Raw genomic sequence first — 18281 nt, 5'->3', positions numbered from 1 at the left:
GAAGGCCGTGCGATTATGAATGATTATAATATTGCAATAGAGCTAATCAAGAATTAGCCAATAAAAAAGCTATCACAATTTCACGTATTAACTTATAACGTTAGATTAGCCAACCTGCACAGCCCTCGTCAAGTGGGAAGACATACTTAGCCTCCCGTTCCTCATCACAACAACTAGTGTAGGATTGTAGAACTGTTACTTGTCCTGGAATGAAGGGACTAGATGTGAATAAAAGATATGAAAGCTAGATGTGTAACATATAGTTATTATAGACCAATCAGCTAGCTGCTCCCCACACCACCAACCAAAGTAATATCTTGACAAGCGCCAACTTCTCAAAGGATACCCATGCCAACTTACCAACCATATCAGTAATGCTTGCCACGACATTGACAGTTGTTAGGGGGACTGGACTGCCCTGAACCAACAGACCGATCTCCACAGATTTAACCACCGTTCCTTCTAAGATGTCATCAATATCTAGCGATGTTACATCATCATATTTATCCTCATTTTCTGGTTTCGGCTCCTGAATTATTGCCGCATCAATTGAACGGTCAATTAGAAGTAAAACTAGTTATATTAAAAAAAAAGATCTGTTGGTAGAAATATGAATTGCATAAAAATCATTTTATCAAGGAAATTAGGATGATTGTATGTTTTAAATTCATTACGTTAAACTCGAAACATCCCAACACTGAATGACTGAACAGTCTATTTAAAAATGCCCTCACCTCATCAATCCAAGGAAGATGTAATTGCACGGGAGGATACAGAAAGTTCGGATCAGGCACCACCGCGAACTCGATCAGTCCGGTTATCTTGAGACGGGTAGTGTCGAATATACAGAACTCCTTGTAGTCGAAACAGGACAAATCGTCCTCAGAACGGGTCGTCGAGACGACGCTGTCGTATCTGAAATGATCTGCAGCGTTAAACACAATTTAATATCAGTGAAGGTAAGTTCGGCAGAGGAATGAGGATGGTAATGATGATGAACAACGCCCGGCAATTTCGAGCATGCTTTTAACTTGAATCTAACGTTGATTTATTCTATTCAATCACAGCAAAGTCTCACTGAAAAATAGCTACCCAGAGGGAGGAGCAGCGGAACCGAGCAGTTCCTTGGAGGTAGCGTACTGGTGTCCTGTTACCACCTCACACACCACTAGAAACATCGTTCCTCGGGGAGAAGGTTCAGTAGGGTGCAAGTATCTGATGCTGTCCCTGGAAAAGTGAGCTGAGTTTAGGAGGGTTTACTAAGTTGTAGCTTTGCAAATGAAAAAGATCTCAGATAGTAAGATAGGGAGGAATCTTAAAGACTGATATGATCATACTTTTAGGTATAATTTTAAATCAAAGTACAATTCCGAAAAGATCTACCAGGTATGATCTAGTATTGAGTAGAGAGTACTTACATTGGGTTTTCTGATAAGTAGATTCCTCGACCCAGACGACCATGATCCCTTCTGATGATACCAAGTTCGTTTTCAACCTGCCAAACATGTAGCATACATTTAATGATACAGGATTGGAAATTAACGTAAAGTTCACTTTCTATCGGCTAAATAAATCAGAACGAAAGGCACGATTTACTATCTTATCTAACAATATTTAAACATGACGTGGCTGCTGACACAACTTGCTGAATAGTATTATTCATTTTGTCACAACCCACCTGCCAAGGCAAAACAAGTCCCCTGGACAAAACGCCCCAGACGTTAGCGGTAGCAGTGGCGTGGAAGAGAACTTTAGTGGGGGCAGAGGGGTATTTGACTTGTTGCATCACGGCGGAAGGGTGTTCTAGTGAGTAGCATACTGCGGGGAAACCACTGTCTGATCTGTGAGGTGATTTCGTTAAGATGATGAAACCCAAAAAAACAGGAAATTTTTTGATAAAGTAAGGAAAATGAAGGTTTAAATTACTTAATCGCTTCTATGGCCGACTGAACCTCCTTGCTTGCCATTTGAGTAAGTCCAATCTTGCAACCGACTGCTCGATAGATATCTTCAGCAGTGGAGATACCTGAAATACCTTTTACCAGATTGCGAAAAAATAAACATAAAGTCATTCACTTAAAAATTACTTTTTGCTTACTTTATTCACAAATCGTCTTTAATAATTTATTCATAAAAGTATTATGACTGATTACAATTTATAATTAGAAGTATCGAATGACTCTTACCTTGAGAAAGAGGGATTCTGTCCTTAAGAATCCTTATGCAGTCCAACAGTACCACCAAATCTTTTACCCCTCTACAATTCACAACGTTAGCGTAAGCATTTGGAACACCGGCAGCTCTAAGTTCTTTAACGAGAGTTCCTATCAGTTGTCCACCATGTGGCTCGATTTTCAAGATTTCCATCAAATCCAATATGATACTTTCAATTCGAACCAGTTTCGGGAGGGTAAATTGGCAACCTCGAAGTAAATGTAAAGCATCCCCAGCGGTATCCCAGAGGAATTTAACCAAGGAAAACACTCTCATTTTATGGGGAAGAACATTCAATTCCAGATTGAGTCGTTCTACCTCAAATGGTTTCTCTTCAAACCATTTTTCGCGTAGATGCTGGGTCAGATAGTGTTTATTTGAGATGGTTGTGAACACAAAGAGTGCCTCCAGCCTATCTGACATCTCCCAAACTTTACAATTTGTCTTAGCGCCTCGCTTAATGACGCGATAAGACGACGGATTGCGGAGCCAGAGCTCAGTTTTGTTCAGATAACATAGCTTTAGCCTAGTCATCCCAGTTGTGTCCAGGGTAGCAACAGCACATTTCGTAACTGAAAATATGGAATTGTTCTATTATACTACTTCCGCGAATTGTCTCCATAAAATACCAATTGTTAAGAAAATAAAGGTTGAGTGACAACGTGAAACAGTCCGAATCCAATTCATTGAGATGATCTCACCGGATGAAAGGAGTTCCTGCTTTCGCTCCTGACTGAGGACTTGTCTCGGTTCCTCGCCCAGATCAAGCTGGAATTTTCCAGAATCCGTCCTTTCTTGTGCACTAAACTCCTCATATTGACTGTAACTCTAAAATTTAAGAGGATCATAACATGGAGAGGCAAATTAGTAAGAACGTCAGACTTTCTAGGCAACCTTTAAAGAGTGAGCTATTAGCTAATCAACCGTAAGCATATAACCCCCCCCCCCCCCCTCGGCTGATTACGTAATATGTGAACGACCCCTAAGGACGATTGGAAAACCCATGAAAGATTCAAATATACTTTAAAACCTGTTTGATGCCTAAAGCAGAAGACTCATCAACATAACGTTCCGACACGACAGGAATACCTAGCTTCTTGCAGGTTCCCCCTCTAGAGCTGGCTTTAAACTTTAGCACGTCCGAACTTAGCACACAGCTGACCTGTTATATCAATATTTTATTATTATCATTAGTTTTGCTGTCGACTAGCTCACCACCGGCCACCTCCAGTTAACACACTACACAGCTGTAATACAGCTAAGCCATAATAAATAGATTTATGTGAATCCTGGTGCTATTTAAATTTCAATAAACTAGAAATTCTGACCTTTTTGTTCAAAGAAAATGAAACTTGTCCTCCGCCATCGATGACCGTGTTTTTAATCCGAGATTTTGTTTTGAAATTGTAGCTGGTTCCATCGATAAAGATGACATCGCCTTGGAACAGATTTACCATTTCGATTCCATACTAATTTAGAAAACGTTTGTAGTTAACGTTCCAAGAACGATATAGTATGAGATAACCTTACGATAAACAGCTAGTAAATTAGGAACCAAATCATTGAAGATAAATGAAAATGATTAGCCCGTTGGAGTCAATAAAAGATATTCATTCCTATGACAAACGATAATAAACAATTAATATAATAAGGAGATAGATGTAAATAATATAAATTAAAGGAACCTTCAAGGTAATTAACTAGAACTTGAAGCTGAACCCTACTCAGTCACCTTTCTCTTGATATATGATCTCTTGATTAAAGTAAATACACTCCGAGGTAGATCAACCAGACGGCAAAGCACACAAAGACATGAAAACAAAAACAAGATAACATCAGATCAAGCCAGCTTGTCAGTTTCTCAGCTCTTCATGTTTCGTTTGCTATGTCCTCCTCCTCTTCAGGTTCATTCCGGCACTGTAGTTTGCCCATTATATCGTAGTTCGGTAGCATCACCCTCGTGAAGTCAGGATGTAAACAGGGAACTGGCAATTTCACAAATCCCTGAAAGTGATGTTGTCATTTAATAGGTTAGATTGTAGTCAGAAATGAACACGTTCCTTTGTCATGCCTCAATCACGGGAAGTAAAAAATAAAGTTATGTCAAAATCTTTAAATTGTTGGTTACCAGTGGATAAGTTTTGAGGACACGTTTCATTCGAGTTTTTCCGTCTCTATGTTTCGTTTCTTCCCAAAACTCGTGGGCGATATCGTCATCGTCATCTCTACTCAATGAACTGAAAATTATGCTAAAATTAAACTTGTCTTACTTCGTTTAGAAAGTATGCTATTACTTTATTGGGGGGGGGGGGGGGGGGGGGGGGGGGGCGGACCCGGACGGACATTGGCGGACTTGGATGGACATTGGTGGTCGGTGGACATTAGCGGACATTGGTGGACATTAGCGGACAAACATTTTGAGGACTGAAGTGTACTGAGGAGGATGGCTGAGAAGGATGGCTGAGGAGGATGGCTGAGGAGGATGACTGAGGAGGATGACTGAGGAGGATGACTGAGAGGGAGGAGAACGATCAGGAAGACCCAGGAGGAGGAGGAGGAGGACCCAGGAAAAGGCCCCAGGAGGAGGAGGAGGACTGTTGAGGACTGATGAGGAGGACTGAGGACGAGGAGGAAGAGTAGGAGGAGGACTGAGGAGGGGAGGAGGAAGAGGACTGGGGAGGATCAGGAAGACCCAGGAGGACCCAGGAGGAGGAGGAGGAGGACCCAGGAGGAGGAGGAGGACTGAGGAGGACTGAGGAGGAGGACTGACGATGACTGAGAAGGAGGAGGACTGAGGAGTACTGAGGAGGATGGCTGGGGAGGATGGCTGAGGAGGATGACTGAGGAGGATGACTGAGAGGGAGGAGGAGGAGGACTCAGGAGGAGGACTCAGGAGGAGGACTTAGGAGAAATGAGAAGGAGGACTGGGGAGAACTGAGGAGGAGGAGGAGGAGGAGGACTGGGGAGGAGGAGAACTGTTGAGGACTGATGAGGAGGACTGAGGACGAGGAGGAAGAGTAGGAGGAGGACTGAGGAGGGGAGGAGGAAGAGGACTGAGGAGGATCAGGAAGACCCAGGAGGACCCAGGAGGACCCAGGAGGAGGAGGAGGAGGAGGACCCAGGAGGAAGAGGAGGACTGAGGAGGAGGACTGACGATGACTGAGAAGGAGGAGGACTGACGATGACTGAGAAGGATGGCTGAGGAGGATGGCTGGGGAGGATGGCTGGGGAGGATGACTGAGGAGGATGACTGAGAGGGAGGAGGAGGAGGACTCAGAAGGAAGAGGAGGAGGACCCAGGAGGAGGACTCAGGAGGAGGACTTAGGAGAAATGAGAAGGAGGACTGAGGAGAACTGAGGAGGAGGAGGAGGAGGAGGACTGAATAGGAGGAGGAGAAGGAGGGGGACTGGGAGAGGACTGGGGAGGAGGAGGACTGATGAGAAGGATGAGGAGGAGGACCTAGGAGGAGGAGGACTGAGGACCGAGGAGGAAGAGGAGGAGGATGAAGAGGAGGAGGAGGACCCAGGAGGAGGAGGACTGAGGAGGAGGACTGAGGAGGACTGAGGAGGATGGCTATTGGCTGAGGAGGATGACTGAGAGGGAAGAGGAGGAGGAGGAGGAGGAGGAGGACTGAGGAGGACTGAGAAGGAGGAGGAGGAGGAGGAGGACTGAATAGGAGGAGGAGGGGGACTGGGGGAGGACTGAGGAGGAGGATGGAGGACTGAGGAGAAGGATGAGGAGGAGGACTGAGGAGGAAGAGGAGGAGGAGGACCCAGGAGGAGGACCCAGGAGGAGGACTCAGGAGGAGGAGGAGGACTGGGGAGGAGGACTGTTGAGGACTGATGAGGAGGACTGAGGACGAGGAGGAGGAGTAGGAGGAGGACTGAGGAGGGGAGGAGGAAGAGGACTGAGGAAGATCAGGAAGACCCAGGGGGAGGAGGAGGAAGAGTAGGAGGAGGAAGCATCTAAATGTTATTTCCATTTTTGTCCGTTTTTGTCCATTTTTGTCCGCTCTATTTTTTGTCCGTTTTGAAAATATAGGGTACCGAACGGACAAAAAACATGATCCCCTTTAACAGCAAAAATTGAACATTTTATTTAGCAATTTAGGTGTCCATTAATGTCCGCCTATGTCCGCCTATGTCCGTCTATGTCCGTCTATGTCCGCCTATGTCCGCCTATGTCCGTCTATGTCCGCCTATGTCCGCCTATGTCCGTCTATGTCCGCCTATGTCCGCCTATGTCCTGTCCTTTTTGGATTCTATGAGACAAGCGGACATAGACGGACGTGACACCCCCCTTTATTGATATGTGCAAGTCTAAAAAAGCAAAGGGTTTAGAGATCCCAGCAACAGTAAGGTTCCAGTGAAAACCAAAGACAGAAAAGACCACACAATCACTAGGAAGCTGAAGAATCATTGTCAGGTTGTAAACTGTAGATCGCATCAGTTTTTTTAATCAGAGGTAAAAATTAGTCAATGTCTGGCAATGCTGATTACACTGAATAACATGTTCAAGAATTAAAATAGAAGTAGTGCGCAAATTCTATTTAAGACAGATCTAGCTGATCGATCAAACGTACGTACGTACGAATTTTCGCGAAATGCATGTAATTGTGTGTGCGCGCGCCGCTTCATTGCTGTGCTACCCAGACCAAAACTCATAGCGCGCGACGTAAAACGATTTTAATTTGCGCAAATGTGTGACCGTCAAGCTTTTGATCGGGATCAAACCAGTCCATCCTAATTAATACACTGTAAATAATGTAATATATATTAAAAAACATTGTCAACAACCAACCTCCTTCTCTCTCTGACAACAACTACACCAATTTCGCTTTCTTCTGATTTGGTTGGCGATGTCGAAGATCCGCGGATATAATTAGATGTTTTCTTGTAAATGTTAGTTGCTGAGTTACCCATACATAACCTGTAATGATAACCTGACTTCCGTTTGAATTCCAGAAAATTCTATCAAAGATCTTAAATTATTGAAATTAATGTTGACAAGAAGGACTGATTTTGAAGAAACGGATGATCTTTCGACGGTTAATAAGTGGAAAAATGGGTCCCAATCCTCATCGATCATATATATATCGTAATGTCTTTTAATTATACTTAAACTACATTTCACTATCTGCAGTTTCATTATTGTCTGCCTGGTAGCATAAACTATACCCACACATCAGATGCTTTGTCTTACCTTATAGCATAAAACAGGAATACGACAATCCAGAAAGAGTAAAACCAGAGTTTGGAGGGTTTCCTGTCCCAATAGTCGGAGGGGCAAGTTGTTGGACTTGTGATAGAGTCGTAGAATGAGTGTGGAGCACACTGATCTAACAGATCAACCATACATTAACTGAGAATAGTGTCACGTGATTAGTTACAATACACTGTTAGCTTTTAACAGATCAACCATACATTATCTTTAGAGTGATATATCAGTTACAGTATCATGGCAGTGTAAAATAATCATGAAATGTCATGATAATTCCAGAAAGATAGAAAGATGGCTAAAGTTGAATCTAGATTAAATTAGGAGCTTGTTAAGATAGACAGAGAAAATGCTGAATAATGAAAATTACAGGTTCTTCAACGATCATAAATACCAAATACATTTTTTATAAAATCTTCATACAACAAAACGCCTATATGATCTTTACATAGCCATGGTAGAAAATGCCCAAGAGACATATCATTCAACTTAATTAGTATTATTAATAAATTAATCATGATCGTGATGATCGGGTGCTGTACATATCATCATGATCCTTGTCGCCCATTCCAAGATTCTCTTCAATCGGCGGAACCTCCGTCGGTAAAGGAAGCTTCTCAAGAGAAATTACGGTATCTGAAGAACTTTGTTCTTCAACTAAAACTACGTCTTCTGATAATTCTTCTGAAGAGACAGTGTCCTCGGAAGCCTCTGATGAATCATCGATCAAAACAGCTTCCTGAATAGTTTCTATGTTGTTTGGCTCATCTGAAACGGGCTCCTCCACGATAGATTTATCAGGGAACTGTTCACTGACTTTGTCGTATATGAAGTAGGACACTTTCTTCCCCGTATGGAACACAAATCTACTTCCTGACAAGAGGACAAGGTCAAATGAATTATCACTTCGAGATGGCAGGGCCTACTCTCATCCTGTCTATATGTGATGATTAACTCTGAAAAACTAGGGGACAACTGGGGAATGATCCCAGGTAGAGCAAGACACGCGATATGTCGAGGTTCTGGGATCATTCCCCAGTTGTCCTCTAGTTTTTCAGAGTTAATCATCACATATAGACAGCATGAGAGTAGGCCCTGCCATCTCGAAGTGATAATAATAAATACATGTTTCGCAGATTGGCAATTGATCGGTGTAGTTGGTGTTGAACACAGTACACTGATAATAATATCACGTTGTACGTGTAATGTAAATAGTGTGGATAAATGCGAATATATAATTTGATAACTGTCAAATGAATTATGATATGATGTTGTACATTAAGTGAATTGCATTAACAATTAAGACAATCGAGTGGACAAGAAGTTCGTTTCAGCGAAAACCATCATAAATATTAATACCAGGAGACATTTCCCTAATTCAACTAAATTCCTTGAACTACTGCCCCGATCTTACCATCAACAGTTGCCTTCCCAGCAGTAGCGACCAGAGGTAAAGTGGTGGTTAGAGTTTTGGAAGTTAGACTGTAGGTTTGTTTTGGGTAACAGGCAGCATTACCTCCAACAAATCCAAATACTGGATACAGAATCCTGAAAGGCAGAAATAAGGAAATAAGTTGCAAGCGAAATCGGTTAAAGCGTATATTTCTGTCTAGAATCAAAAAATTATTTTATCTTATCGTTATATGTATCATTTAATTAATAAACTTTGTCGTGGAAAGAAACAGTTTAAATCAAACCTCCTGAAAAAGCCCCCAGCTTTTCTGCCCTGTATAACTCCAGAAAAAGTACATAAACTGATCACAGACACTCTCTTAACTGTATCATAGGTTATTGGGATAAACCTCGTTACTGGCTTTACTGTAGACAGTACCTGGAAAAATAATGGAGTTAGAATTTTAATTTTAATGATTCGTTAAATTTAAAATTATGATTTTATAATTGAAAAATACAAAATACACGCTGTAGATAGACCCTGCGAAGAGATAGCTACGAGTGTGTATAGTGCAATGCATTATGCAAGAGCAGGAGGTGACCGGGATTCCCGGTACCGGGAATCCCGGTACCGGGATTGGCAATTTTGAGCTATCCCGGTCCCGGTCCCGGTCCCGGTAAACCGGGTCAAGTCACATTTTTCATCCCGGTCGCGGTCCCGGTCCCGGTCAAATGCTGATTTATGATCCCGGTCCCGGTCCCGGTCCCGGTTAATTCAGGATTCTTGGTCCCGGTCCCGGTCCTGGTCCCGGTCAATCACTCAAATTTGCCGGGATTTTGACCGGGATCTTTTACATAATTTCATTCACTGTGATTTTAAGTTTTTACTTTCATTCATTGTGAATTTCATCTTTAAACAACCTCTGAGCCAAATAAAACAATGTTTAAAATTGCTAAACAAGTTTAGGTAACTAATATCGTTACATAACTCATAAGTGCAAACTAACATCAAGTTTTCAACTCGGGCTACGCCCAATTGTCAATTGGAATTGGAGAATGAAACTGTTGAATAATTTGAGGGATCATTGATTGAGGAATGAGGAATGATGGTGAACTTGAGTAATCAGTACATGAACATTATTGGTGTAGTACATTAGGCCCATGCCCCATATTGACGGGTTTTTTCTAGTTTTTTCTAATTTAATATTCTAGTTATTACTTATTCAAATTGTTTAATTATAATGTAAATGAAAGTTGCAGCTTTCAATATGAGAATACCAGTTTTGGTCCCGGTCATCCCGGTCAAATCCCGGTCATCCCGGTCATCCCGGTCAAATCCCGGTCATCCCGGTAAAATTGGATTGTTGGTCCCGGTCCCGGTCCCGGTCCCGGTAAGATAGAAATCCCAGAAATTATTGGTCCCGGTCCCGGTCCCGGTCACGGTAAATTGATAATCTCAGTCCCGGTCCCGGTCCCGGTCAAGTCACATTTTGTATCCCGGTCCCGGTCCCGGTCAGGCCTAAAATCATGTCCCGGTCACCTCCTGTGCAAGAGGTGTATATCTTTGTGTAAATCCGAAACACTGAAACACAGTTGAGGGCTTTACACTTAAATAGAGGTGGAAGATATCCATTAAAGATGAGTCCATGATAATGAGCCTAAGTCAGTAAGTCACATGACATACACACAGACACGTGACATACACACAGACATGAGACACGTGACCACAGTTAAATATCACCTAAATGTGTCACTTGACCATTCTTCATCAATTAGCACACACCAGTGAACCATTTTTCCATGACAACGGAATGTGATTCAACTTGTTTTGAAGTGACGTCAGGCTTGGTACAAATTTCAACTTAGTTTCAATACACACGAATGCCAATATCTATTAAATTGCGCGAAATTGACAACAGCTACAGGTCTTAGCACTCTATCAGTTATCCAGGCTCCTCTCGGGTACTATCACTCACTATCCCAGACGAATCTATTTTTAGATTGTTATCGTTATATCAATAAGAATATGATAGGGTATAATACGTATTTAAAAACTGAACAGTGAACACGTCTTGAACAATTACCTTCTGCTCCACATAGTTAACCCTTTCCCTCTGCTCACTGATCCCTGAGGTTATCGTGTTGCTGTATTCTGTGAATTTAGTCCTGCAATTTCATTGCATTTAGGTTTCGATTACAAAATGGAAAATATATGTCTCATGATGAAATAAGTTTTGAGAATTGTATAAAAATTATTAATTCGACCAATAATTGTTGATTTTACATGCGTTAATGACAAATATAATAATCACGTGACAAAATTGAACCTTATCAGTCCCCGAGATTTGACCGGAGCGTCCTTCGCTGGGCAAGGAGGATCGTAGATGTCCAAATCACACATTATGTTGAACTTTAATGCCTTCAGCACATACCTGAATATTTTAAAACAAAGTTAACATGACAAACATATTGTTACAAATTTAAAGAATTTTCACACCAGAAACATAAGAGCAAAATTAGACCAATTCAATTAAATTCAATCGGCTTTGATTCCATTTTCTAGTTCAACTATTTAAATAAAAATTCTTTAATCAGATTGAAGTGAAAAACGGCTCAAGCAATTATACTCGTATGATATTTATCAAAGGGATATTAGACAGAAATCGATATTCAAAACCATTTACAATAAACATTAAACATTTAACAAAATATGATTTTACACATGAATTTCATTCACCAATAAAATTACGATGCCTAACAAGTAAATCGGGAAAGTCAAATCGACGAGGTCAATATAACACAAATCATCTTTCACACAAACCTGAAAAATTATCAAAGAAAAGACATCATTAAAGATACTGCTCGTAGAATACTGGTTTAAATATACATATTATATTTAATTACTGATCTGTTTGCAGTCAACATATTACAGCAAGCCATACATCAACGAGAAAACCGGTCGTAAGTATGGTGATTATCTTTACATGGCTATATTTTCGTACTTGAGAACTAAAAATTAAACCTGACAGAATTCAGTTCTCAAACAGGTTCGCCTATTTAAACCCTACACTAACATAATACAGAACTAAAGTATACGTCGTATTATACAAAGCATAATCTATTGTCAATGATGAAATTATCAGAATCATATATCTTCGGCAAAAGGATTGTAATCATCAGCAAAAGGATTAGTGTCCTCGTCATCAAATGGATTATTAGTAGGCGAGGGAGTTCCAGCACCAAATGGGTTAACATCATCTGCAGTGGAAGGATTAGAGTCTTCATCTCCAAACGGATTCTTTGATTGCTCATAGCGATTAGTGACTGGACTGTTACGATTGTTTACAGGACTTCTTCGAGTGTTTCTGGAAGCACCTTGAGGAGAATGACGTGCTGGAGTTGGGGAGGGTGCTGAAGATCTGTGTATTAACTGTGAATTTTGGAAGGATCTAGTTGAGTCTGTAATGTTTGAGGTGCCGAAGTTCCCCTGAGTTCTGGACCCACGTGAAGACGACATTCCAGATGGTTCTTTAGAACTCGTCATGAATGAATCCATGTCAAGATTGAGGTCTTTGCAATAATCTTTGAAGTCAGCCGTTAGGTCAACATCATATTCATCATCATTGGAGGCATTGCTACCAATATCATCACATAGTTCATGTATAAGAGCCATCCTGTCCTCCCCGTTTAATGTCTTTCTTAGCTCATTAAAGTTTGCTCTCCAAGACTCAAAGTGGGTTTGATGGTATGGAACGTCAATAGAAACTACCCGGCTAAGTATTTTCTGGGTTTTCTTGTTAACAGTCTGATCAGATTCACAAAGCACACAGTACTTCTGCCTCATATGCTCAACACAGCCAGTGTGAGCGAGATGAGCACAATGGAAGATGAAAAACGTTGTGTCAACAGGAGTTATGTACTGGCAGCAAACTACACAAACGTTCTTGTGGATGTCTATTCCTTTCACAAAACCTACCTTGTCCCTTCTCAAGGCAGTAAAGATGTCGTGCTGGACGATTTTTCTGGTACTTTTGAGAAGCACATCTTCATACATCAAGGTATCGAGCATGTTACCAACCACTTTCTTTATGTCGCCATATGTTTTGAAGGATTTGTTGGAGGAGCTCTTGATTAGTTTGTCAAGCACTTTCGAAGAAGAGACAAACCCAAGCATGTTATCGATGAGTATCTCTTGTAATGCAATACAATCAGGAGCTTCGCCCAATCCAAGTAACAAATCTATCAGAGAAAACCAATAAGATTCTTTGTCATTTTGTGAAAGTTGGTCTGAATTCCTTTGACAAAAATTAATTATCTTAATAAGGGTTTCTTCGACAAATACAAGCTGTTTATCTCTGATAGTATCCCTCAATACGTCATAGTACAATTTGAATGCATCCTCAAGATCACCTTTTGTCTCATAGAGAAAGGCTGCAGCATCTTTTAAATTGGCCACTAAGCAAAGCTCCAGAATGGGATCGATCTTATATCCTGTTGCCACTTTAAGATAAGGACAGACAAATTCAGGATTATAGCGTGACATGAGCTTGATGTAAATATGATGAATCTCGACATTGTTTATATCAGGCTCTTCAGATCCTTTACTGATGTCATAGACACATTGTAGTAGAGAGTACAATGTCCTTGGCTGGTCATCCAACATGTACACTATCTTCTCAATATCCTCACTGAATGCCTTTAGGATGAGAGTAGCTGTGTCCTCATTGTTTATAGCGATCAGTTTTCCAATGTTTTGAACACAGGTCTCTCTTATCTTTGTCTTCACCTCCTCTGAATATGACCCATCCATAATGTGATAGATGTAAGAAAACACTTTGTCAACTCTGCTGGTGTTCGACCAGTAGCAGAACAGAACTTTCTCGTATTCGTTTCTCTTCTCATAAATAACTTCACACACTTGGTAAAACCCTGCTGACTCAGATAATGCAAGGAGCCTGTCTTCGTTAAATTCTGTGATACCGATTGTAAGAACTAGTTCCAAGAGTGCTTGTTCCCTCTCTTCGTGGCCAGTCACATCATTTGTAGCTAGACAATCTAAAGCTTGGTCGAGATACTTTTTATCCAAATAGAAGGAGTTTACCACTTTTTGTCGGGCTAAAAATGTAAAGAGATGTCCAATCTGTAGAGGTGTATAGTCTTGTCCCTCCTCAATCATGACATGCAGAAGAATGTCAATTACAATCTGATGGATTGGTAAGCACATAGGGTGTCCAAAAGTGACACTCATAACATTAAGAAACTCTCTTGTATCAAGCTTTAAAATTAACTTCACATAAGGATAGTCCGGCTCCTGATACAAGAGATTTTCAGTACCACTGTGCTTGCAAAACACATTGTTGAAAACAAGATTTTGAATCCTCACTTCCTCATCCGCATCAATCACTCCCATGGTATCGGGAATATTTCCAATCAGACAATCACTGATGTACATAAGAATGACATAACCAACCTGTTTGTGTGTCTTGTCATTTTCGATAAGTTGAGCATGTAGTACATCCAGGAGGTTGGTGAGAGGTGTGGTGTAATCCATGAGACAGGCATTGTAAATGTACAGGATAGCTTCATACATGTCATATTCTTTGCAAAGGATAAGAGTGTTGTGGATGTCGAGATTAACTGGATCCAAGTGGAGGATGCATTTCTCAAAACTTTGGAGCTTATCGTTTTCTTTAAAGTATTCTAGCAGATCCTTCATGAGAATTGGATTTAGAGATTTTATTTTGTTATTAAAAACGAACGGTTCCAATGTCTCATAAAATACTCGTTGAACAGCTCCTATCTTTGACAATCTGGTGTAAATTTCATCATAAACAAGAGAAGTGTTCTTGGTAAAAATGCAGGCATTGATGCATGTCTTGAGAGCAACTCCAAGTCTATTCAAATCCTGCTGTGTTTCTTCTATGAATTGTGAAAATATCTCTATTATCAATTCCATACATGAATCTTTAACTTTGTCCATGTCACGAAACACCAATGATGAAACCCCTTTACCTTTTCCAGAATAAAAGGCTAGAGTTAATTCCAATGCATCAGCAAAGTGCAAATCATTCTTAAGATCAACTATCCTCTGTCGCCAAGGATTTGAAGCAATTTTCATAACATCTCTGCTCCCCAAGAACCATGTACCTCCTGGGTATGAGCAAACTGAATTATAACATGCATACTGAGAAGCAGCAAACATAGCTTTACTGACATTACCACCAGTGGCTAAAGATCGGTAGAACGCTGTGTTATAACAAAGACCTATATCTGACACATGTGTCACAGTTTGCAAACGAGAGAGAGTATGGGCATCAATTAAGTGAACTTTTTCTGAGGAATCCAAAGCAGCAACAGTGTTTGTGTTGAACCAAAAAATCGAAATGAGCTGAAATTCAAGGCTGCATGATTTGAGTTTTCTCAGGAATATTTGATTTCTGTTATTGATGTTTAGACTATACATGACAAACCTCTTGCTGCGGCCGATAACAAGTTTGGGCTTTTCACAATCTACTTCATGGTAGTACCAGTTTATTACTGGAAGAGTGGTTGTGTCCCCCCAAAGACGCACACTGTACTTGATATTGGGGTAAGGGTTTAATGAAATAAGCATCACTTGTTTGAAGGTGCACAAACCAATAATGCAGTATGGGAATAATGGGTGATTTTTTGCAACCTTGAGCCTTTGAATGTCCAAAACTTCCCCATGTGATCCAGAAAACAGGCATGTACTTTCAGAGCCTCTGATAGATAAAGTTTTTGTAAGCTTAACATCGAAGACAGACCCTTGGGAAACCATATAGAGAAGATGATTTCGATCAATGACAACGACTTTTATAACTGTGCTGTCTGTGATTTTAACTTCAATTTTCTGAAGATGAGAGTTGTTCTTCAAATTCCACACATGTATGACACCTGTGGAATGAGATGCAGCAAGGATCCCATCTTCTATGTCAAGTGAAGTAACTGCACCTGAATCATAAACTTTATTGTTTGTTATTTCTCCATTTACTTCCCCATCAATGGTCATTGAAGACACTTTGCCTGATCTAAATCCGACACAAATCAATCTGTTCTTGATCGTGATTGCAGTTGCTTTATCATCTCGATTGCACATTCCACCCAAAAGTGATAAGCCAGTACATTTAACAACTTCGCCATAAAGCTTCTTCTTGGTCTTTATTTCATTTGGCATATCACCTCCCTTCCCTAAAGATGAAAACGAACTGCTTGAAATAACTGACATAATATCATCATCAGCAAGGAGAACATTGTCAATATCTTCCCTCAAATCACTGTCTAGGAATGTTATTGGATCATCTTGAGATAATATTTCTTCTAAAGAAGGTAAGACTGTGATTTCGGGTATATCAAAATCTTCAAGTCCAGAATTGAGGGATTCTGTGTCATTTGTATCAACTATCTTTTTCAGTTGCTGATTAATCAATTCAGTGGCTTTATCTTCAGTGTCACGCAACTTGATGTCATTCATTGCATCCCTGAACTGTTTGATATTTAGAAATTTTAACTTTTTAACTTAAATAAAAAGATTTTCCTTCCATTTAAAATTGAAAGCCAGATAACATAATATAATAGAATATAATACAATTTTACACAGCAATAAATAATTGAAACCTAATAAATAATTAATTGATGATCCACTCATAAACCAGAATTTGTTTCTGCTAACATGAAATCCTTTTATGGCCTAAACTATAGATAGAGGGGGGGGGGGGCGGGGGGATGTCACGTCCGTCTATGTCCGCCTATGTCCTGTCCTTTTTGGATTCTATGAGACAACGGACGTGTTTTTTGGGACATTGGCGGACACGGACGGACATTGGCGGACTCGGACGGACATTGGCGGACACGGACGGACATTGGCGGACTCGGACGGACATTGGCGGACTCAGACGGACATTTGCGGACCCGGACGGATATTGGCGGACTCGGACGGACATTGGTGGACATTAGCGGACATTGGTGGACATTAGCGGACATTGGTGGACATTAGCGGACAAACATTTTGAGAATTTTTTGCAACTTCTATGTATTATAATTTTGTACAAAACAAACGACTTATTAATCACACTAAAGCTATTAATAGTTTTAACTTATTATATCAAATTATATAGGGACCCAGGAAAAGGCCCCAGGAGGAGGAGGAGGAGGAGGAGGACTGGGGAGGAGGAGGACTGTTGAGGACTGATGAGGAGGACTGAGGACGAGGAGGAGGAGTAGGAGGAGGACTGAGGAGGGGATAAGGAAGAGGACTGGGGAGGATCAGGAAGACCCAGGAGGAGGACCCAGGAGGAGGAGGAGGAGGACTGAGGAGGATGACTCAGGAGGAGGAGGACTCAGGAGGACTGAGAAGGAGGAAGACTGAAGAGTACTGAAGAGTACTGAGGAGGATGGCTGAGGAGGATGGCTGAGGAGGATGACTGAGGAGGATGACTGAGAGGGAGGAGGAGGAGGACTCAGGAGGAAGAGGAAGAGGAGGACTCAGGAGGAGGTCTTAGGAGAACTGAGAAGGAAGACTGAGGAGAACTGAGGAGGAGGAGGAGGAGGAGGACTGAATAGGAGGAGGAGAAGGAGGGGGACTGGGAGAGGACCGAGGAGGAGGAGGACTGATGAGAAGGATGAGGACCGAGGACTGAGGACGGAGGACTGAGGACCGAGGAGGAAGAGGAGGAGGATGAAGAGGAGGAGGAGGACCCAGGAGGAGGAGGACTGAGGAGGAGGACTGGGGGAGGACTGAGGAGGATGGAAGACTGAGGAGAAGGATGAGGAGGAGGACTGAGGAAGACTGAGGACTGAGGAGGAAGAGGAGGATGAAGAGGATGAAGAGGAGGAGGAGGACCCAGGAGGAGGACCCAGGAGGAGGACCCAGGAGGAGGACTCAGGAGGAGGAGAGGACTGGGGAGGAGGAGGACTGTTGAGGACTGATGAGGAGGACTGAGGAGTAGGAGGAGGACTGAGGAGGGGAGGAGGAAGAGGACTGAGGAAGATCAGGAGGAGGAGGAGGAAGGAGGAAGAGTAGGAGGAGGAAGCATCTAAATGACTGAGGGTACTGAAAATATAGGGTACCGGACAAAAACATGATCCCCCATATAACAGCAAAAATTGAACATCTTATTTAGCAATTTTATTTAGCTAATGTTCGTATATGTCCGTCTATGTCCGCCTATGTCCTGTCCTTTTTGGATTCTATGAGACAAGCGGACATAGACGGACGTGATGATGATATGGTAATTAAAATGAGGAATTTTTTGGATGAGGTAAAAAAGCATCAGAAATACGTTTGTGACAACTTCGTGTGTAATTAATTAACTATGACCTGCATTGCGTGCAGTAAAATAGACATCTCCTATCCACAAAATTAAAGGGGAGTGGTCTATACTTCGAAGGAACAAACTTCTGTCCTCAACATTGCCCTGTTGGGCCACCTCATATATCCA

At 41.5% G+C, this 18281-nt stretch overlaps 2 protein-coding genes across 3 annotated transcripts in view; both read right to left on the bottom strand.

The window, feature by feature from the left end:
- The window catches only part of LOC134814927 (uncharacterized), a 68632-nt gene that overhangs the window by 13470 nt on the left and 36881 nt on the right, over positions 1-18281 (bottom strand). For both annotated transcript variants that reach the window (XM_063823272.1, XM_063823273.1), the window contains exons 2-12: positions 3543-3683; positions 3245-3376; positions 2916-3042; positions 2187-2786; positions 1927-2026; positions 1679-1841; positions 1419-1495; positions 1093-1227; positions 735-915; positions 361-529; positions 115-204 (exon numbers count right to left, since the gene is read on the bottom strand). In XM_063823272.1, the coding sequence (XP_063679342.1) occupies positions 115-204; positions 361-529; positions 735-915; positions 1093-1227; positions 1419-1495; positions 1679-1841; positions 1927-2026; positions 2187-2786; positions 2916-3042; positions 3245-3376; positions 3543-3671 (1903 nt within the window). In that variant the 5' untranslated portion in view covers positions 3672-3683. The remainder of the gene's footprint in view (positions 1-114; positions 205-360; positions 530-734; positions 916-1092; positions 1228-1418; positions 1496-1678; positions 1842-1926; positions 2027-2186; positions 2787-2915; positions 3043-3244; positions 3377-3542; positions 3684-18281) is intronic.
- LOC134814929 (uncharacterized) lies at positions 7789-11259 on the bottom strand. Its single transcript, XM_063823275.1, has 5 exons — positions 11151-11259; positions 10908-10989; positions 9129-9262; positions 8846-8979; positions 7789-8304 (listed from the first exon to the last, which is right to left on the bottom strand). The coding sequence occupies exons 1-5, from the start codon at positions 11222-11224 to the stop codon at positions 7946-7948; spliced, it is 783 nt and encodes a 260-aa protein (XP_063679345.1). The 5' UTR covers positions 11225-11259; the 3' UTR covers positions 7789-7945.

Source organism: Bolinopsis microptera, chromosome 5 (genome assembly GCF_026151205.1).
Source record: "Bolinopsis microptera isolate Bmic1 chromosome 5, MBARI_Bmic_1.0, whole genome shotgun sequence".
Lineage (NCBI taxonomy): Eukaryota > Metazoa > Ctenophora > Tentaculata > Lobata > Bolinopsidae > Bolinopsis > Bolinopsis microptera.
The sequence above is the reverse complement of the archived record's forward strand: the minus strand, read 5'-3'. Positions and strand labels throughout refer to the sequence as shown.